Source organism: Euprymna scolopes, chromosome 26, assembly GCF_053919585.1.
Source record: "Euprymna scolopes isolate OS-2025 chromosome 26, ASM5391958v1, whole genome shotgun sequence".
Classification (NCBI taxonomy): domain Eukaryota; kingdom Metazoa; phylum Mollusca; class Cephalopoda; order Sepiida; family Sepiolidae; genus Euprymna; species Euprymna scolopes.
The window spans coordinates 105,317,726-105,341,251 of NC_136507.1; the positions used below are offsets into that span (position 1 = coordinate 105,317,726).

Sequence of the window (23,526 nt, forward strand, 5' to 3'; positions counted from 1 at the left end):
TGGCTAGCATTGTGTGGAATTTCCATGGACCATGCTTCTTTGCAAGAGTTTTCTGCTTATGGAACACATTACTGCAGAACTACTTCCCTGCTGATTACAACTTAATAATCTTCAAATCCAATTTCAACAAATTTTTGTCATCAACCATCTGATAAGTAATGAAACACAGTTCATACCATTGATTAATGTTAGTACTCCCATAGTGTTCCTCATCTTTCAGTTGAAAATCATTTCCATCTATTTATCTCTTATCCTTGACTGGCTCTTGGCCTTAATAAACTTGGTAACCTAAATAGTAAAAACAAAACAAGTGGAGGGGTGTTTGTAAAATTGATAGCAAAACAGATTATGTTCTATACGTGTGAAAGGGCCTCTTTGTGTGAGGGCTGAGGTTTTAATAGCCTCCATTATTAATCTCATTTCCATTGTGGTTCATTTCTTTCTCTGCTTGGTCTTTTCTTGGAGTTGATCATATTTACTTGTATTTGGTGTATTCTGTTACCTGAAATAAGAAAGGACAACAATCACATCTAAGAGGCCCCTGTTGATAATTAGGCTCGGATTTTTCTTCTGAGCCCCACAACTTTTTTATTTGTTTGGTGTCATTTTTTTTTTCATGAATTTGTTGATGTATTTGGCAACACCAAATCCAGGTTTATTTCTGTGTGAGTGATCCTGTTGCGAGTATAATGATTATCTCTTCCCATGTGTCCACGTCATTCTGAGGAGATGGACATAAACAGAGACCAACAATAGGTCCTTTTGTTTAGATTTGAAACTGACTGTACCAATATTGTTCTAATGCATATATAAATAAACGTTACACTTTTATTTTTGAATTTTCTTAATAAATGAGCACTCTGCTAGAGTTCTATCTTTTTTTTTTAATCCATGGTGGATTTATGTTCTTAGCTTTCAGATTTTCCAATTTTGTGTTGAGATTTGACCGTAAATTCTTGCTTATGATCTATGTATTCTTGGATGAAGGGGGTCGATATTGTTTGAGATTTTGATCTGTGATTGATGGTTTTTTTCCACTGGTTGTTGTGGATTCTAACCACTCTGCCGAGAGCATCTCCAATTAATCTTACATAGATATATATATTATTTGAAGCTGAAAATATTCATTTTAATTTTTGATTTCAGGTCGGACCTAAACAGAAGAATTTTAATGTAAAAGACAAAAACGAATACGAGTTCAAACCTCAGCAGATTGTGTCTGATATTTGTCACATCTACATTAATCTCGGTGAGGATGAAGGATTCTGTTTGGCTGTCTCATCTGATGGTCGCTCTTATTCAAGTGGCCTACTTGCTAAAGCAACACATGTTCTACGGAAAATTGGACGTCTTCCTGAGTTCATTGACTCCTTTGAAGAACTTGATCAAAAAATCAAGGTTAGTATATTTTAAACAAATTTGGATTTCAATTTTTGTGTCCTCCCTACATTTATTTGTTGAAGCAACTAGTGTTGTCATTATAAATGATAAAAACGCCATTGCCTTAATAAAAAAAATTGTTGTTTTATAACAATTGGATCCTACTAAGAATTTAATGATGAAACGATGTTGTAATAATCAAATTTCAAAATTAAAGTAAAAAAGATTAACAAAATTAAAGTAAAAAAATAACAAAATTAAAGTAAAAAAATAACAAAATTAAAGTTAAAAAAATAAAAAAAATTAAAATAAAAAAATTAACAAAATTAAAGTAAAAAAACGAATTACAATTAGGTACAGTTAACTATATCAGATTATTTTCAGTATTTTTTAGCTTTTATAGATTTTTTTGTAACCATCTTGTTATTATTTTTAATCAAAAAAACTTCTTTTCTGATCATTCAAAATAATATTGGATCAGAAATAAAAGAATAAATGACAACAATCGGTCTCGGCTTGTGACGGAAAAATGCTGCGATGCATGCAATCTAAGCGATGGTCGAAAAGGCAAGTCACTAGAGCTGACTTAAGAGGATCAATGATTAATGGTTAGAACAATAAATGCAGGTTTAACACCTAATATAAATCATGTCAGTACAATTAACTCGTTTTGGATATAAGCAACGAAAAGATCATTATGATAGTTCACGTCATCAACGCTAACATGTCATCAAACAATCAATTGAGTAAGTGGAGTTTGGTTTTCAGTTTGAGATAAGGCCGATGTACAAAAAAAATGTTGAGAAAGAGGCCCTGAAATGGTGCGCATTCTCTCCTGATGACTCCAAGAGTCCAGTATGCGGAGTGATGATTTGCCAACATTTAATAAATTGAATGACTACAATAATAATCATAATAATTTTCTTAAGTTGAATGAATACAATAATAATAATAACAATTTCTTAATAAATTGCATACAATAATAATAATAATAATAATAATAATTTTCTTAATTAAATGAATACAATAATAATAATAATTTTTCTTAATAAATTGAATGAATACAATAATAATAATAATAATAATTTTCTTAATTAAATGAATACAATAATAATAATGATAATTTTCTTAATTAAATGAATACAATAATAATAATGATAATAATAATAATTTTTCTTAATAAATTGAATGAATACAATAATAATAATAATAATAATTTTCTTAATTAAATGAATACAATAATAATAATAATAATTTTCTTAATTAAATGAATACAATAATAATAATAATAATAATTTTCTTAATTAAATGAATACAATAATAATAATGATAATAATAATAATTTTTCTTAATAAATTGAATGAATACAATAATAATAGTAATAATAATAATATTGTTTATAATATAATACAATAATAATAATAATTTTAAGTTGAATGAGTACAATAATAATAATAATTTAATGAATGATTTTTGAGTTCTCAACTAAGATTTTCCTAAATTGGGAATGTGGGCAGCCATGTTGTTTTAGGCGTTAGCAAATCGAGCTTGTATCTGAAAGGTGTAGGGTTAATCGTCTGAACAATGTTGGTTGTGTGTCTAATGTAACTATTGGTGTTTCTATTGTTGGAGATACATTCTTCCAAGGGGCATCTGAATTGGTTTTGTCGACTGATTTTGTTGTCCGGGAAGTATTATATATATATATATATTATTGTATACAAGTATGTTTTTATAGATTTTGTGTAATTTTAACCTTTTTGTTTCTAAATGTTAAAATGATTCCAGAGAAAGCCAATGTGCAAATCATCATTTTACCAAAAACAAAGAATGTCATTGTGCTTTTGTAGACAAAACATATGGCGTGCATATTGTGTGGCGTCACAGCTGCTGCTGCTCAGAAATCATTGCAAACTAATTAAAAACAAAAAACTTTTCTCAATGACATTGTCATCAGTCAGTAAGAAAATACAACATAATTTCATCCTAATTTATTTATAAAATATTTTTTTTTTATTTATTTTATTAATATTTAATTTATTTATAAAATATTGTTTTTTCTGTGAATATCTTTTTCTTTTTTTTTAAAACATTTTTCACCCTAAACAAGGCATATTGTCACTTGGAATATAAGGGACTACTATTTCAGGTTGTGTCTAACAGAGACACTATGTGGGGAGTTGAGCAGCAAGATGTCAGTTCACATTAGGTTTAAATGTCTACAGATTAGTAGAATCAGGGAAGCTGGAAATAGGTAAGGAATTCCAAATTCTAGCAATCCGAAGGAAGAATCTATTAGAGTAGAAGGCTTTCTGGCATCTAGGAACCTCAACAATGAAGGGGTAAGATTTTGTTGCTTGTGTTAGTCAGGAGTATGTATGTTATGGAGGTACAAGTGCAATGAGTTCATTAGAACACATTCTATTAAATCATTTGTAAAACAGGCGCAGGGGCACAACATTGTGATGATGGAGATTGGCCGATAGTGTGAGACCTATTAGCTTGGAGACTCTTTTTTGTACCATGTTGAAGAGCAAGAAATTAGTAGTAAATGCATCAGATGTTGCAACAATGATCCGTGCATGTGCAAGTTGTAACTTTGTAAAGGTATAGGATAATCTCTGGTGTGGGTAATTTTCTAGCATGATAGAGGGAGCCCACCTTCTTTGCAGCAGCCTTAGCAATGTCTTTTATTACAAATGGAGATTTGGTATGTCTTTCTGAAACCGAAATTATAAGATATTCTCTTACAGTGCTCAATTCGAGATGAGGGAATAGTGTTGTGTCTCTTCTGTTATAACATACCATTACTTTCTTTTTGATGTGGAGATGATAGCATAGTATCTGTTTTGTTGTCGTGAGATTATCTTCCTTGGCATTAACTGATGCTACCAGATCAGGTTGTCTAAAGATAGTGGCTTTCTGACCTAAAATGCACCAAACATTGATGTTTTTTCCTTTGCAAAACTCAGTCATGTTCTGCAAAGCAAAAACAAAATCAATTTTCTTCTACAAAACAACCAAACCAAACACGATGAATAAATATTTGAACGTATAAAGAACTTGAAGCATAAAAACTTTTAACAAGATGACCAGATTTGGTATCAAATAACCTGAAAAGGGCTGTTATCCCCCAAAACAACCACACCAAACTTCTATAGTATTCCTTTTTGGGGGAGTGTGTAGTATATATCCATCATGATGCCACATTCTCAAACATTATCTCCTTCCTTGGGAGAGGAAGTGTAGCATATATTCATTTATAATATACGCACACACATATACATATATACATATATATATATATATATATATATATAGCCACACTGATGAGCTGTGATACAGTGAAACAGTACTGGATGTGGACATATATATGTTAATAGTAGAAATATTTGACCAGGAAAGCACCCTAACCATTTTAATTGTATTTATTTCTAATTAAAAGATTTTTTAAGAAAAATAAAAATTCCCCAAAAGTAAGAAGCTGATTAATCCAAAAAGTGTAATGGCAATGAAATTTAAAATAAACAAAAATGTTTTATTAAAAACAAAAATGTTTTATTAAAAACAAAAATGTTTTTCAGGCTTTTGAAGCAAAACAAAAAGAAGAAGATGAAAAACTCGCTGATGCACCTGATGAATTTCTCGATCCAATCATGGGAACGTTAATGAAAGATCCGGTGATTCTACCGACGTCTCAAACAGTTCTTGATCGAACGGTTATTGCACGGCATCTGTTGAGGTAAAACAAACGTAAAAACATATTCTTCTGTGTATTCACGACTTCTTGTGTCTGTGTATGTAAGTTTCTCGTCTCTATGTGACTTACACATTATTATATTGTTTTTGTTTTCTGTTTTACTATTTATCACAAATTTATTAAATCAAAAAATACAATATTATAAAGTACGAAAACAAAAGATGATGCAGAAAAATGGGTGATTTAAAGTCGGCAGCAAAACGGGTAGAATAAAACAAAAATTGAATTTATACTTAATTGTGTTTTGTATAAAATGTTATGATTTCATTGTTTTTAGTATTGGAAAAATGTATTACGCTATAAAATTTTTTTTTAATATTTTTTTACAGATAATTTCTTTATCTGTCACTGTTTGGTGCAGATTTCGCACGGCTAAAATTACATTTGTATTTCAGCTTCTTTTGTATATTTTAATCTTTTGTATATTTTAATCTTTTGTATATTTTAATCTTTTGTATATTTTAATCTTTTGTATATTTTAATCTTTTGTATATTTTAATCTTTTGTATATTTTAATCTTTTGTATATTTTAATCTTTTGTATATTTTAATCTTTTGTTAACACTCGTATTATTTAGAATTGTTGAACTACTCTTCTCATCTTGAGTATCATTTTTACAACATTTCGGTTGATGTAACCTCCGACCTTCTTCAGGTGTATCTTGTCAAACTTGGAAATTTGCACGGAATTTCGAATGGAACCCTTTATTTACTTCGTGGGGTAGCATGCTCTTGTTCCATCAGCCATGACTGGATAGAAGTCCTAAGTAATTCGCACTTGTATTTTTCAGTTGTCCACACTGAGAATTGAACCTTCGACCTTTAGGAGAATATCACTTTTACAATTACAAATACTCTAACCACTGCACCATGGGTTCTGACGGAATGAGAGCATGCTACTCTCGTGAAGTAAATAAAGAGTTCTGTTTGAAATTCTGCCCAAATTCCCAAGTTTTACAGAAACCTTCCCGAGTTCGACACGATAGGCCTGAAGAAGGTCAAAGGTTACATTGATCAAAACATTGTGAAAATAACACTCAAGATGAGAACAGTAGTCCGTTAAATCCAAATAATATGAATAACCAATTTTCATCTCAAAAATTCAGAAATGTCTTTTGTTAAAAAAAAAATTAATTTTTCAATAACCTTCATTCAGAGCACCTCGTTTACTTTTCAAGCCATTCACAACCGTACAAAGTCCCCAGTCTTTCAGGATAACCTCTTTTGATTCTATTATGATCTGATTTCTTTAACCTGTGATCATCTTAATGCCTGTTTCATCTGTTGACTTCGACATAATGCCATAATAATTAAATGTAACTTTTAAAATCCTTACAGAGATTATCCATTGTCTCTTAGAACTAAACAGAAACCTCTTTTATCAAATATTTACAACCTTAGGTGGGTGTGGATGAGTTAATATTCTGCATTCAAGCTGAGTAATATAGTCGGCTAATCTAGAATCTTCGGTCTTAGTAGTGTAATTAGTTTCATAGGAGGAGAAAAAATCCGAAGGAACACTAGTCTTTCTCCACTTATCTGAACATTGCTTCTAATGATCTCCGATTTCTCTCAGACACAAGTGATGGAAGGCTAGAAAGAGATGCTGGTGAGGATTGCTAAATTACTCTTGCAATTCATCAGTTATATAATGGGCACCTGAATCGCAAGATATTTTTGGTTATTGCCTGGAATTTCTCCATATTAAATAGTAAAATAAAGAAAAATCTGTATGATGTATGACAAAATAACCGATGACAAAATAAAAATATCATATTCCAAAAACCATGTAAATTGATCAAGTAGTTTTATTGTTAAATTTAAAAATAAAAATTATGAGCATCCAAGGCGTCTTGCCTGCAATTAAAAAATCTTAAAAAAACAAATAACAAGAGAGATAATGCAATAATAATTAAAAACTTGCGAGATTTATGTTGTAATTCTCATTAATCCTTAAAAAAAATTATATTCTTTATAAAATTTAAACTACTTGATCAATTTATGACTTTTGGAACATGATATTTTTATTTTGTCATAGTTATGTACACCATACACAGTTTTATTTCTGTTTTTTAATTTAGAGGAAATTCTAATCAAGAAGCTTATTTTCCCTGAGAATTAAAAGGCTACAGGTTTAAATTGGTTAAATGCCTAGCATGGTTACTGAATGTTGTCTGGGATCATGCACAACAAAATAGAAAAGAGAAAAAAGTGTGTATAACATTTTTAAAAAATTTATTTCTGTCTCTCTATTCCCCCCTCTTCATATCTCTATCTCCTCTTCTCTCTTTTCTCCCTCTTCTCACGTCCTCTCTCTCTATATAATTCTCTCCCTCTCACCATCTGTGGCAACTGGAAAAAATTGTTGACAAATTACGGCATATTAATATGTTAATGGACTTTAGCTACTCACTGGAAACTCTTCTGAAATTAAACATGACTTCTAATTCAAGAGTTAACTTTCCTCCACTTGACTGATTCTGTTTCTGTTGAACCCCCATCCCCCATAAAAGCATGACTATAAAAAAAAAAGTGCCTCTATTTTGTCAGAGCATAATACTGAAAAAAATATATTGGCTTTGTAGGTGTGTCTTATGTAGTTTTTGCCTTTTAGCTGAACACACACACACACACACACAATTATTCTTTTATAACAAACTAGTAGGGTTACTTGGAATTGTTGGGGTCATAAAAAGCAAAATAGTTGTTAAAAAGTGTGACATTTTTATATTAAAACTTCTATCTCCCCGCTCTCTTTTTTTCCTTCTTTCTCTTTGCCGCCTCGCTATTTTTCCATAGCGTTCATTCAACTTCACTCAGCCCATTCCTCTCTCTCTCTTGTTTTATTGAAAAAAAATAATGTGAGTCATTCACCTCTCCTTTATAATATATATATATATATATATATATATATATATATATATAACATTGGAAATAGCTGAAAAACTAATCTCTGCCCTCCAAAGAATGAATAATTAAAAAAAGAATTTTTTTTTTAGATATTATTTATCTGGGGCAATACTGATCAATAAAATACCAACTTTATGGGTCTTTGTTTTGCAGTTTTTTTACTTTTAGCTATACACACACACACACACACACAAACTTGAATGCTTATTAGACCCTGCCTTCAAGAGTCTAAGGTCTCTCTATACAAACAGTTCGTCAGGAAAATCTGAGATACTTTTATCTACACGTAAACAAATGACCAAATATTCAAAATCCAAATAAAATCCTCTCAATATGGCTACCCTGCACTGCTTATATGAAGAATGGTGCATCGTCTCTACATGATTTTGCCGATAATAACAGTACTGCTCCACCAGACTAGATGAATTTTTGTTCTGGAATCTGGTAAAAGCAAGAAACTACAGAAAGATATGCTATAATATAATTAATGAAAGAAAAAAATAATGTTCATAATTTCTTGACTAACTCAACATTAAAGCGGTAAAAGAGAACTTTAATGGAATTTTTGAAGATTTGTCTCGTATAGAAATGAAGTGTTACACTCAGGAAGGGGGAGGACTTTGATGTTTGCGAATTTCAACTGAATTACAAAGATGAGAGAAACAACTTTTATTCATTTGATGTTCCTTAGTTTCTTTTATTCTCCGATGCACTCAGACAGGTATTACCACTTTGGGTTAAATAAAATCTGTCTTTGGTATTAAATACAATCTAACATTATCGTAGTAATTGGTGACATGTAACGTATTAAATGCAATCTAACATTATCGTGGTAATTGGTGACGTGTAAGGTATTAAATGCAATCTAACATTATCGTGGTAATTGGTGACGTGTAACGTATTAAATGCAATCTAACATTATCGTGGTAATTGGTGACGTGTAACGTATTAAATGCAATCTAACATTATCGTGGTAATTGGTGACGTGTAACGTATTAAATGCAATCTAACATTATCGTGGTAATTGGTGACGTGTAACGTATTAAATGCAATCTAACATTATCGTGGTAATTGGTGACGTGTAACGTATTAAATGCAATCTAACATTATCGTGGTAATTGGTGACGTGTAACGTATTAAATGCAATCTAACATTATCGTGGTAATTGGTGACGTGTAACGTATTAAATGCAATCTAACATTATCGTGGTAATTGGTGACGTGTAACGTATTAAATGCAATCTAACATTATCGTGGTAATTGGTGACGTGTAACGTATTAAATGCAATCTAACATTATCGTGGTAATTGGTGACGTGTAACGTATTAAATGCAATCTAACATTATCGTGGTAATTGGTGACGTGTAACGTATTAAATGCAATCTAACATTATCGTGGTAATTGGTGACGTGTAACGTATTAAATGCAATCTAACATTATCGTGGTAATTGGTGACGTGTAACGTATTAAATGCAATCTAACATTATCGTGGTAATTGGTGACGTGTAACGTATGAAATACAATCTAACATTATCGTGGTAATTGGTGACGTGTAACGTATTAAATACAATCTAACATTATCGTGGTAATTGGTGACATGTAACGTATTAAATGCAATCTAACATTATCGTGGTAATTGGTGACGTGTAACGTATTAAATGCAATCTAACATTATCGTGGTAATTGGTGACGTGTAACGTATTAAATGCAATCTAACATTATCGTGGTAATTGGTGACATGTAACGTATGAAATACAATCTAACATTATCGTGGTAATTGGTGACGTGTAACGTATTAAATACAATCTAACATTATCGTGGTAATTGGTGACATGTAACGTATTAAATACAATCTAACATTATCGTGGTAATTGGTGACGTGTAACGTATTAAATGCAATCTAACATTATCGTGGTAATTGATGACGTGTAACGTATTAAATACAATCTAACATTATCGTGGTAATTGGTGACGTGTAACGTATTAAATACAATCTAACATTATCGTGGTAATTGGTGACGTGTAACGTCTGCTCTGATTATAAACACTGTTTACCTGCTCTCCAGCTGACTTCAATATGCTCGCCTTCAAATCCAATGTAAACAAGTTCTTAATTAGCTGTTCACCTTAAGTAATCTAATTTATGAAATTTCCACGACTAACGATTACTACAATATTGTCTCATTGACTACCATACACTCATTTACCCTTATCTTCGAGTGGCCTACGAGCCTTGATAAATGGTGACTTCTTATTAAAAATAAAAAAAAAACTGGCATTGCATTGTGGACAGAAAGTTCTGTTCATCTGTATCATTGACTTTTTGGGTGTAATACTAGAAGCAATTACAAAAGAACAACAATTAACTCCATTACTTGCTCTGAGATTTTTTTGAATAGAAATCACTTCAGACAAGATATGGAGCCACTTAATGTAAGGAGCTAACAGGAATGAAAGATGAGTATGGAAAAGACCAAGGCTATAGGTAGGGGAAAATGGCTAGCAAGAAGAGAGTTCCACCAACTTGCTGTTCTTGGTAAGAAGTTGTGTTACATTGGTTGTATCAAATTATGGATCAAATCGATTCAGCCATATATTTAATGGTCACTTAAAAAAAAACATACTTGAGCATAAAATGTAAGCAACAATTTAGTACGTTGCAAAAGAATATAAAAAACATAAAAGAGTAACATATAGCCAATGCCCTTTTTTTTATCTAAACTTTTCTCCCACCCCCTGGAATATTGTTTCCTACCCTCAGGTTGGGAACTGCTGATCTATATAAATACAGTCATCTCCTTTCAACCTTCATAGGATGGTGGAGGTCTTGAAAACAACGTCCACTCACTTTAATGCATAACTTTCCAGAGACAGGAACTCTTAGCTTTTCTCTCACATTCTTTTTCCCTTCACGCAACGACGAGTATATGTCGATATCACTTCTAATGTGAACTCCAACGGAAACTTCCATTTTCTTGCTCAACTTGTCTGGTGTGAAATTTTCTGTTTTTTTTTGTTGTTGCAATCTTAGTTTTATGCCTTCAACGTGTGATGTTGAATCCAAAAATGAACAATGACACAACATGGTGAATAATTTGTTAATGTCTTCCAATATTTATTCATTTGTGTGAAGAATTTGAAGTAGAAATCAAAACAACTAAAGGGTTGATATGCTATAAAACAAAGAATATATATATATATATATATATATATATATATATATATATATATATAACTACTTAATTTACTCACATAAAATTAATATACGAAAGTATAGATTTATGCATAAACTTTAAGTATTTACTTAAAAAGTGCTCAATACGTAGGTAGAGCTAGTTAGTAAGTTATAAAATGTATATGGCGATTAAACTATACTGAATATTCCGCGTTTCATCCACTCTAGGACTCTTCAGGCTTATGTGCATAAGCCTGAAGAATCCTAGAGTGGATGAAACGCGGAATATTCAGTGTAGCTTAATCACCATATACATTTTATAACTTATATATATATATACACACACATAGAATAGAACCCTGGGATATGGCATTAATCCTTTCTGGGGTTGGGATCATAAAGTGAAATTGCTGTATGACGAGGCCTAAGTGAAATTTTATACAGTACATATAAAAATTAGTAACAAAATACAGTACAGCATATAATACACATGTATATAATCAAATAACATTATAAATAACACTGTAAGGCGGGGCAAATATCGTAACCAGGGAACTAGAAAAACATCATATTCCACATCATAACCTGATAAAACATATCCTGGGGCCACCGTATCCCAGAGTTCTACTGTATATAAGGTAAGAATGTGTATAAGAACACTTCTCAACATATATACTCAACAAATTTTTGATCTACAAGCTTGAAATTTGGTATATAGGGTATTCATATATGTGGAAAACTTTTTAATTCATTTCCATCTGGAAAAACGGTCTACTAAGGAGTCAAAATTGTAAAATTGGTACATGTTGGGGGGGGGGTCATTGGATTTTTATCTGTTCGTCAACTGTTTCACAAATGCGCAGGCGTGAATCGTTCATATGACAGATTCATTATGTTAAGAATAAGTAGGTGTGAAAACACTTTTTAAAGATTGTGTCAAGCTGGCTTAACAGTTATCGTACTTGACTCACTGTCTTTAGGTTCTCAGCTCCAGTATTTTTTAAATTTATTTACAAGAAGTGACCTGTTTAGAAAAAACATAATACTTGCATGCATATGTCTCAGTTTCTTCCCATTTTTTTACTTCATTTTTTTAAAGGAATTTAACGTTATGTTTAATATTGGGCAATGCTAGGTACATCTGCTAGTATCATATAAATTATCATATAAATGAATCATTTTGCTTTAAATATGATCGGTTTAATATTTTAAACTATTTTTCTTGCAGTGACCAGTCCGACCCGTTTAACAGGAAACCATTAACAATGGATATGGTAATTACCAATACAGAACTTAAAGATAAAATCCATAAATGGTTAAATGAAATCAAACCCAAGTGAGAAAAAAAAATGCAATAATTTTTACATTTTCTGTGATAAATTTCAGACCAGCAGCAATTCAACGAGAAAAATGATACAATTTTTCAAACAAAAAATCGGGGTAAAGAAACGCTATTTAAGGATTTTTTTTTGTTTAGTGCACAAAGATTTGTTTTACATGGAAAAGTAAAAAGATACTAGACATTTTTTTAAGATTCATTTTCCGTGGATCTTGTTTTTTTTTTTTGTTTTTTGTTTTTTGTCTTTAAATAAGTTTCTTGTAAAAAAAAAATTGTTGAAGGTTAAAAAATGGCCACGGATGTAGACGGATTGTCTGTTGTCCAATAATAAAATTGCGGGAATTAAAGTTTTTATTCTTTGCATTTGTTTTGTATTATTCATATATAAAAAAACGTTTGAAATTTTTTTTCATTGAGAAATAATGTTTTAAATGTGTTGACAAGGTTTTGTTTTACTTACAGAGAAATTAAGATTTCAATTCTTAACAACCACAAAATCATAAAAAAAAGTTAAGTTATTAGTAAATTTGTTTTTCTTTTTAATTTCTTTCTAAGCAGAACTGCTAAAACATGAATTTTCTTCACACCAATTTCAAATTATTTGGGCAAAATCGGTGTCTATGATGTTCACTCAAAATTGTTATATTTTCAACTTTATTTCTTTTCTGTTCATCATTGCATAAAAAAATTAATATTGCATAAAAAGATTAATATTGCATAAAAAGATTAATATTGTGTAAAAAAAAAAAAAATATATTGCATAAAAAAATAATAAATATTGCATGAAAAAAATATGCAACAAAAATGTTTTCCTTTTTATTCCAATGAATTCCATTGAAAAAAATGGATAAGAGGTTAGTACAGGTTGCAGACTCAGTTAGCAGGAGAAGGCCAAGGACAACATGACAGGAAGTGATAAGGACGGATTTTAACAAGATCTGATCTAAGATAGTTTAGCTTAGAAGTCATATATTTTTTTTTATGTAAATCGTTCCAGGCAAGGCATGAAGTCACTTAATATAAGGAGCTAAAAAAATAAATATCACTTCAAGGTCAAAAACTATTCAATGATAGATGTTATATGGATAAATTTTAATGAAGAAAACAGCAGTTCTTCTCTCTTTGTCAGAAATATCACTCATGGAATGTGAGGACTAAACGACAAAATAAGGAAAGCAAGATTTACGAAATTGTTGAAAGTAAACGCAACATTTTCTTATTTTTAAAAGCGATCCAACATATAGCAGCATGAAAAATGGATGCTGAAACGACAACATATTGTGTGAATAGAAATAAACATGATTTAAAAAATGAAAAGCAAAATTTATTTAGAATAAATGATGATTAAAAAGAAACGTGTAATGAATAAATTTTGCAAATCTTATTTGAAAAAAAAAAAATTTGAAAGGAAAAAAATTTGAAAGGAAAAAAATTTGAAAGGAAAAAATATTTGAAAGAAAAAAATATTTGAAAGAAAAAAATATTTGAAAGAAAAAAAAATTGAAAGAAAAAAAAAATTGAAAGAAAAAAAAAATTGAAAGAAAAAAAAAATTGAAAGAAAAAAAATTTGAAAGAAAAAAAAATGAAAGAAAAAAATTTGAAAAAAAAAAAAATGAAAGAAAAAAATTTGAAAGAAACAAAATTTGAAAGAAACAAAATTTGAAAAGAAACAAAATTTGAAAGGAAAAAAAATTTGAAAGGAAAAAAAAATGAAAGGAAAAAAATTAAATAAAAAAATGCATATATTGCGCACCTTTTCTCTTAATTTAAAATTTAAGAGTAAAATAATCACAAGTATTTATTGGATTTAAATTTCAACATTTTGTAAAAGAAATCTGATTAATTATATCGCAAAACATATTTTTGGAAATAACTGACACAGATTTGATTGAAGGAGGGAGAGGTAGGCTTTTCAGCTTGATTATGTATCAACCAAAGGAAAGTAACTTTTTGTTTTTTTTAAATCAAGGAGTTAGTTCCCTTATACCAACTCATTTCTCAAGGAATTTGTAAATATAAGTTGTGTGTTTGTGTGCATGTTCAGATATGGGAGTTGTCTTGACAGAAGAAAGAGTAGGTGAGGAGAGGGAAAGTTTATACCAGAAGAAAGAGAAAGAGAGCAAGATAGAGACGGGATAGAAATTTTTAATAGAAATATGTTACACGTTTCTTTCGGGTATCGATAGGTAAACCTGCCAGTAAAATATAAATAAAATAACCGTAAACATTAAAAAGAAAAAAGTTTGGTCTTTAAAAAAAATGAAAAAAATAAGACAAATGTTTTATTTAATAATTTTATTCTCAACTTCAAAAATATTCATGAATTAATTTTTGTTTTAATACTGCTAATGTGATTTAATGTTTACTAAAAAGGGCTGTCTTATGTCACTCAGGGGCAAAAACACAAAAATTAAAAAGGATTGGAACTTGCCAGAAGTTGACTTGTGTACCCCTCGCGCATGTGTAAATGAACATTTATATGTTTAAGTCGTTTAATTTGTAAAGCTTTGATATGCATGTCGTCTTAGCTCAAATAGTAGTGAAAAAGGCTGAAAAGCTATGTTTTGGTTTCGATTCTAGCTGATGGCACCAAAGTCCATATTTTTTTAAAACTTTTGAAATCACTACTATACATTGGGTACAATATAATAATCAATATTATAATGATAAATAAGGCTATGACAACAGCATATTCTTTTCCTTGTTTCGATTCTCTATTGATATCTTATGTTTTTATGTGGAGTGATGTGGTTCTCAGTTGATTAACTGTGTTGGATATATACTCGAGAGTCAAAACAATGAAAAGAATATGCTGTTGTCATAGCCCTAATGATAAATATGGAGTTTGCATATGATAAAATATATTTAAGCATATTGTATGACCAGGCAACGTCAAGTGGCATGCTAGTGCATCATCATTGTGATGTCATAACAGATCTACCTTTTCTCCCCATTCTCTCTTTTTCCTCTTTGTCCTCTTTCTCTCTTTTAATTATTTACATCATTCCATTTCTCGTACTGCTTCTCTCATTATTTCCCCAGTACATTATTTATTCTCCTTCCATCATTTAAAACATGTGTATGCGAAGAGTGCACGGTGACAAGCAAGGTAACATTATCAGAGTTTGAGTTAATAAAATTCTCAATCATTTTTTTTCTCCAGAAAAAAAAACTCGAATAAACCTAGAACCCCATCTTCCAACGTAGACCCCCACTACCATGTCTCTTCCTCCAACTTCCAGAGGTTGAAACCCAATTACAGGAGACGAAACCGGATATATTCTTTCTAAGCAAAACTGGAATAGGGCCAACCACTTCCCTAGATGAGTTCATGATTAACGGATACTCTAACTTAACATCTAAATCTGACCCCCAAATTCGCCACGGGCATGGAATATGTGCCTACATTAAAGATGGCTTCCCATGTGGCAGGGATATCTCTAGAGAAGATCCTAATTTACCTTATATGTGCTTCCGGGTTGCACTTGCTTACACCACTGCATTTATATTTGCCCTCTATCGGTCCCATAACAGCGGAGTTACTATCTTTAAGAGCATATCTGAGAAAATAGACCATATCCTGTCTGCACATCCTTCAGCTAACATCCACATCTGTGATGATTTTAACGTCCATAACGTGGAATGGCTGACCCACTCAAATAAGACGGACGATGAGGGGAGGTTCTGTCATGATTTTGCCATTGCTTATGACCTCACTCAGATTGTTCGCGAGCCCACCCATGTGCCCGATACTACTGGTCAATATGCAAGCCTCCTAGACCTTTTTCTTTCAACTTCCCCTGAGCTATGTTCATGTTCCGTTCTTTCTCCTCTAGGATCCTCCGAGCACTCCGTCGTATCAGTTAAGATAAAAATTAAATGTAATAAGTCCCCAGGCGTACCCCTCCACAGTACTGTATACCGATACTCCATGGCTGACTGGGATAGCTTTCGTACATTTATATCTGATCTACCTTTGCATTCCATGTTTAAAAAGGATGTGTCCGCTATAGTATCAGACCTGACCGAATGGTTAATTGTAGGCATAGACCGATTCATACCATCCAAAAAATTCCAACAAAAACCTATCAGCCAGCCATGGTTCTCCCCAAAATGTACTGCTGCCATCGCACACAGAAATCACTTTTTCCATAGCTACCAATCTAATAGATGCACTGAGACTAAAGCTGCTTTCAGGACTGCCAACAACCACTGTAAAAGAGTAATAAAAAATGCAAGAGAGCGATATGCCCAGTCTGTTAAATCCAAGGTAGCTGATCACCGGCTTGGTTCTCACCAGTTTTGGCAAATAACAAATAGGATCCTGAACAGAAGTGTGCGTTCTATCCCAACCATTATCAATGGACCAGAGGTCATCTCGTCAGCTTCAGACAAGGCCAAACTATTTGCCAAGAACTTTGCAGCTAATTCTACCCTATGCGACGAAGGCCTATCAACTCCCCATATTTCCTCCTATAATACAGAACATGCTAGGTAACATACAAATATCTGTGCATGAGGTTGCCAAGCTAATCAAGAACCTTGATTCCAGTAAAGCAACTGGCCCTGATGGCATCCCAATTATAGTGTTAAAAAAGCTTCAACCAGAACTTGCTCCCATACTTACGAAACTGTTTAAGCATTGCCTTAAGGAAAAGTGCTTTCCAACACCCTGGAAAACTTCATCAGTATGCCCTGTATTTAAGAACTCAGGTGATAAGTCATCTCCCTCTCAGTACAGACCAATAAGTCTCCTGTGTGTTATGAGTAAGTTGCTGGAATCCATATTAAATAGAGAAATAGTCAACCACCTCAGCAGAAATAACCTTCTTAGCGACACGCAATATGGTTTCCGTTCTGCAAGATCTACTGCATATCTGCTAACGCTTATATCTCATAGGATTAGTAAATCTCTTGACAAAGGCTTGCTTTCTAGGGCAATCGCTCTTGACATATCAAAGGCCTTCGACAAGGTATGGCATAAAGGCCTACTTCACAAGATTTCCAGCTACGGTATAACTGGAAATATTCTCTCTATCATTAAATCATTTCTCTCTGATAGGCTCATAAGAGTAGTGGTTGATGGACAAAAATCAGAGGCCCAGAGTATTAATGCTGGAGTCCCTCAAGGGTCCATCCTGGGCCCAACTCTCTTCCTGATCTACATCAATGATCTCCCTAAACACATACTTAAATCATTCGTTGACATCTATGCTGATGACATGACCATCTACGGCAACACATCAAAGGTTGTAAATGACAAAGCTCTCTGATTCTCTCTCCTCTGATCTCGAGCGCGTGGTTCAGTGGGGGAAGACATGGCTGGTTACCTTTAATGCATCCAAAACCAAACTCTTATCTTTACATCATCAACGCCTGGCAATGTAATAAGTCCCCAGACGTACCCCTCCACCGTACTGTATACCGATACTCCATGGCTGACTGGGATAGTTTCCGTACATTTATATCTGATCTACCTCTGCATTCCATATCTTTACATCATCAACATCTGGCATCAATTGAAATGGATGGCTCTCGTCTAGGAGAAGCCCCATGTTTTGACAAGCTTCTGGGCTTGACCTTCACCCCTGATCTGAAATGGAACACGTACATCAAGTTTGTTGCCAAGGTCGCTGGAAAGATGGTGGGATCCTTCTACCGCTCCAGAAGATATCTCACTACTGATGCAATTCTCTATCTATATAAAAGCCAAGTACGTCCAAGGATGGAATACTGCTGCCATATCTGGGCAGGAGCTGCTAAAAACAGCCTATACTGCCTTGACAGAGTACAAAATAGACTTTGTGGCTTAGTGGGGGATGCCTTTTTCTCTTCCCTGCAACCTCTCTCCCACAGAAGAGACGTTGCAAGCCTATCTTTGTTTTATCGTTATTTCCATGGCAGGTGCTCGTCTGAACTCCAATCTCTGGTCCCCCCTCGCCAATCTTTTACGAAAAACACCCGTCTAGCTGAATGCACTGTGAAAAATTTTCCCCACTCTTTATCTATGCCTAAATCAAAACGTAAATTCCATGAACAAAGCTTCTTTCTTAGAACTGCACGCCTGTGGAACTCTGTTCCGTCTGCCTGCTTCCCACCTGACTAAAACTTGGATGTCTTCAAGTCCAACGTAAACAAGTTCCTGATGAGCCGCCCCCTTAAGTAGACACTTTATTAAATCTCCACACTAACGTATTGTACTTAGAATAACCCTTATCCCTGAGTGGCTTCCGGGCCTTGATAAGTGGTGACCACCATGTAAAAAAAAAAAAAAAAAAAAAAGAAGACAATTTGTAATGTGAAATCAGACCCAAACGCGACACATTTGGTCGGAGAATTTGTTGAAAGAGATCATCCTAAGGATAAATCGGTTATGTAGAATTTTGGTCATCATCCTGAATAAACCATTGCGGAAGCATAAGTGCTTTGAATTGCAGGAAGAGTGACGCACAAAGGAAATGTTGGCAGCAACTGACTTGACAAGATCATACAGAGTGGAATTTGGAGACAACTGCTTCGATGAACTGGAAAGTGAGCTTGTGAAATATAAAAAAAAAACTTGTTTCTATAGTTCAATGGTTGTAGGGAGAGACTATTTGAAATTTGTTACACTGCAAATTTAACTGAATAAGGTGAACATGAAATAGAGACAAAGGAGATGCATTGCAAATTCTATTAAAAATGAATTGCAAATTCTATTAAAATTGAATTGCAAATAAGTGTGTATGAGACTCAAACAAATTAAAAGTCAACTTATTTAAGTTGTTTCTTTATGTCATAAATATTGATGGCTCTTCACATTTGTCCCATCAGACTTTCTTCTTGTAAAGATGGTTAAATAGGGTTTTTGCTTTTTTTTCTGCAAAATTATGATTAGTCTTTAGTGCGAGAAGTCATTCAATGAGATTTTCTTTATCTTTATTTTTTTATAGAAATTGCTTCAGGGAAGGCAGGAAGCCATTTACTGTAAGGAACAAAAAAAAAACATGTTTTCAAGGTCAACGATAAATTTTGTATGGATAAATTCCAACCCAGAAAACTGAAATTCTTTCCCCTTTATTAGAAACATCACTTGAAGAATGCGAGGACTAAAGGACAAAATATAAAAGAAGTTTTGGTTATTTTAATAAAATTTGAATATAAACAAAAATTTAACTCTTAAATTTTGTCGGGGGTATTTTCGTTGAGTGAGACTTGTAGTTCGTTGGAGCATCCACCATTAAAATACTTGTAAAACAGGCAGAGTGATGCAACATTTCGTCGATGGGACAGAGGTTAAAGCTTAGATGACAGTTCAGTACCTATCAGGTTGGCAACTCTTTTTTGAACCCTGTCCAAGAGTGAAAGACTAGTAGCAGATACACCAGTCCAAATGTGACAACAATACTTCATACATGGGCGAATAGTGGCCTTGTAGAGGTACAGGATACTTTCAGGCGTAAGTAACTTTCTTGCATGGTAGAGAGAGCCCACCTTCTTTGCAGCAGACTTGGCAATGCTCTCATTGTATCTATTCCAACTCATGATCCCTGAGAACATTAAGCCGAGGAGTTTGAAAAAAGTACTTTTAAGTAATGTATCTTTAGCCATAGCTATTAGTGGTTAAGAAGATTTCTTTTAATTATTGAAGGAAATGAGGTGAGTTTTGGCAGCATTGAACGTTACCATCCATTTTTGACCCCCTTCCACTACAGACTGGAGGTCTTCTAGGTTTTCCGCCATTGCCTTGCATATGTGTTCGTTCGTTTTCCCCCTCGTGCCTGTTATAGAGTGTGATGTCATCAGTAAATATACCCATCTCAGAGACTATTTTATCAGGGAGATCATTTATGAATATTAAGAATAATAAAGGTCCAAGGATCGACCTCTGAGGTACACTCGCATTTATATCATATTGCTTAGATGTACGACCACTAAGAATAACCTAGATTCTTTTCTTATTTAAGAAGGATTTAATTATGTTAAGTATTCATCCAGTAATACCATTGGATCTGATTTTCGTGCCGTACCCTCTCAAAAGCCTTAGATTACTAGGATTACTGCCCTCCCATCCCTTGCCTTATCCAGTGCTCCAGTGCATGGTATATATGTTCAGAGATTACAGTTAGAATATCTGTAGTAGAGTGGGCTTTCCAAAATCCATATTGATGGTCGGACAGAAGTTTAGCAACTGTAAAGTAATAGACTAGAGATTGATTAATTATGGACTCAAATATTTTGGGGAAAAGAGGGAGGAGGTTAATTGGGTGATAATTCAATGAATCAGTTCTTGCTAGAATTCTTGTAAATTGGTGCCATAGAAGCAGTTTTTCAGCAATCAGGAAAGCATGATTGGTTAAGCCATTTGTTGAGTTTGGAGAAAACTGGAGTAACCTCAACAAACCATTGGTGTTTGATTTAACAAGGTACTCATGATGCGGATTTATTTGGATGCCACCAGATGAACATTCACAAGCAACATGAATTGATGAATTGGAACAAATACATTGAGGATATTGTCAAGGCTGCTGCTGCAAAAAAAGTGGGCTCTCTTTACTGTGCTAGAAAATTACTCACACCACAGTGTATCCTATATCTTTACAAAGCCACAATTCACCCATGCATGGAGTATTGTTTCCACATTTCGGTGCTGGTGCATCTGCTACTCTCACTTTTAAGAGTCTAAAATCTAACCCGACAATCCTGCTAATTTGTAAATAAAAATGCATTTTTTTAATCTACTTATTTTATTGGTTTGTATATCTTTATTCAATTTATTGAAAATCCCATGGTTATTGCATTAAATTTTTATAGGTTAAAAGTTTGCTCCCGATAGGCTCTGAAACGGCTAGGCTGATTTTTTAGGAAATTTTGCACACATGTACTTTATGTGTCTAGGAGTGTTCTTAGATAGGCATTGTATAGGAATGCTGCTGATAAGTATTGATGATCGATAATAAAAAAAAAAACAATTACAGAAGAAACAGTTTGATTTTGACCAAAGTTAACACCCTTATACAGCCTAACTTTACAAGTAGATTTGAGAAATTTTATCTCCGCACAAGCAAAAGGGTCCAGCATATAAAATCAACAGTAGGTTCTTTGATAAAACAGGGGTGCATTTGAAATGAATGTTTTTTCTTGAGCACAAATTTAAAATAACTACTAATATATATTTTCAGGGATGCTAAAAACGAAAATAACGGTTAAAATTCTAGGAAATAAGTAGTTTCTAAGATATGAAGAAATTATAGTTCCAAAAGGTGTGGGATCACTTTTTTATATTAATTTAACGTAAAATGAGCACCCACTTTATAACCACTTTTTTTTTGAGGGGGGAGGGTAAAAACTTGTTTTTTAGCCCCCCCCCATCCCTAAGAAAAGGTGGCTATAAAGTGGGTGCTCATTTTATGCTAAATTAATATAGAAATGTGATCCCCACTTTTTAAAACTATTTCTTCATATTTTAAAAACTATTTGTTTCCTGAAATTTTAAATGTCATTTTCGTTATCAGCAACCCTGAACACCATTAATACTAGTTATTTGAAAGGAATTTTGAGGGTGAAATGATACTGCACTTTTACCTAAAAAGAAAACAAAACAAAAACAAAAAAAGAAAGCCAAAATAAAAAGAAAACAAAAAAAACAATAAAAACAAAACAAAAAAAACAATAAAAACAAAACAAAAACAAAAAAAGAAAGCCAAAATAAAAAGAAAACAAAAAAAAAACAATAAAAAGAAACCAAAAAACAAATAAAGCTGTTTAATTTCGATGATAAAAAAAAATGAAAAAAAAAAAAATGAAATGTTTTGTTTCCTTTCAGATTTTCATTTCCGGTTCAATGTTTTGCTGTGTTAATTTGAATTCGAAGTGAACTATTTCCTTGAGCCGAATTGCACCCATGGTAAGTAACTAGTGAAGATTACTCAATCGATTTGATCGAAAAATGGTCGAGTAAAAATAACACTCAAGATGAGAACAATAACCCTGTAACGTGATGCTTACATTTTGACTCGAACCTGACGTTGTGTATAAAAGTTTCACAAAGAAACAAAGGAAAGAAATTTGACACAAGTTTTTTTTGTTGAAAGAAAAAACATTTATTAACGGTCGTTTCATCACCAAACCACTGACACATAATTCTCCAACCCAGCATATGGTAGCATCCTTGGTTTTCTTCTTGGAGTCAGTCAACAGTTTCAAAGTCTAAAGCTACAACCAGCTATTATGTCTGCAGCTCGCCCCATAGTACATGATCGTCTGACAATTTTGTTAATGTTCAGAGCACTAACGAATCCAGCATCTTGTTTAAAAGTTCCTGTCACACCAACACATACTTAAAAGTCCTGTCATGCTGCCACGTGGTTAAATGTATATCTATTGGTGACACATGCTTCCAAGTTGTTGTCACCATCACAGGCTTTTTTTCCCTTTCTCTTCATTTGTCACCTTGCACCACATGAGATGTTGCTATGGGCAAATAGTTCCAGTACCTTGTGGATGCCTTAGGAAAGACAAAGACTAAGGAAGTAAACCCTGACAAAAATCCAGTTTGGAGTCCAGATAGACTGATTGTCAAGCACTGCAACACGTTTCTGACAACTCCTGCAGCTGCACTAGCTTCAACCATATTGGCTTTTTCATCAGACTTTGTCTGCAACACTAAGAGGGAACCCTGGTAACTGGACAAACTTAGATCTCCTTATCACCCGCAGAGGCTTGCATCCAGAGAGGCAACTCCAACTTTGACTTTATGGTCACAGCATATGCTGTAGTGTACCAGACTCGACGTAGAACACTATTATCTCATTAGACAGAAGGTTGCCATCACGAATCATGAATCCTTATCTCCAAAGTTCAGAAACATAATATCAAATTGAAAAAAAAAAGATGATAAAGTTACAAATGAATAACACTACACATTAATTTATCATTAACTGTTAAAAGATATGCAAACGAGACATATGTTCATTTCTACCGTA

The 23,526-nt window shown here is 32.9% G+C and overlaps 1 protein-coding gene across 3 annotated transcripts in view; it reads left to right on the forward strand.

The window, feature by feature from the left end:
• Positions 1-12,921, forward strand: part of LOC145248340 (ubiquitin conjugation factor E4 A-like) — a 120,061-nt gene extending 107,140 nt beyond the window's left edge. For all 3 annotated transcript variants that reach the window (XM_080110254.1, XM_080110255.1, XM_080110256.1), the window contains 3 exons: positions 1,147-1,398; positions 4,965-5,122; positions 12,452-12,921. In XM_080110254.1, coding sequence (XP_079966380.1) covers positions 1,147-1,398; positions 4,965-5,122; positions 12,452-12,563 — 522 coding nt within the window. In that variant the 3' untranslated portion in view covers positions 12,564-12,921. The remainder of the gene's footprint in view (positions 1-1,146; positions 1,399-4,964; positions 5,123-12,451) is intronic.
• The last annotated feature ends 10,605 nt before the right edge of the window (positions 12,922-23,526 follow it).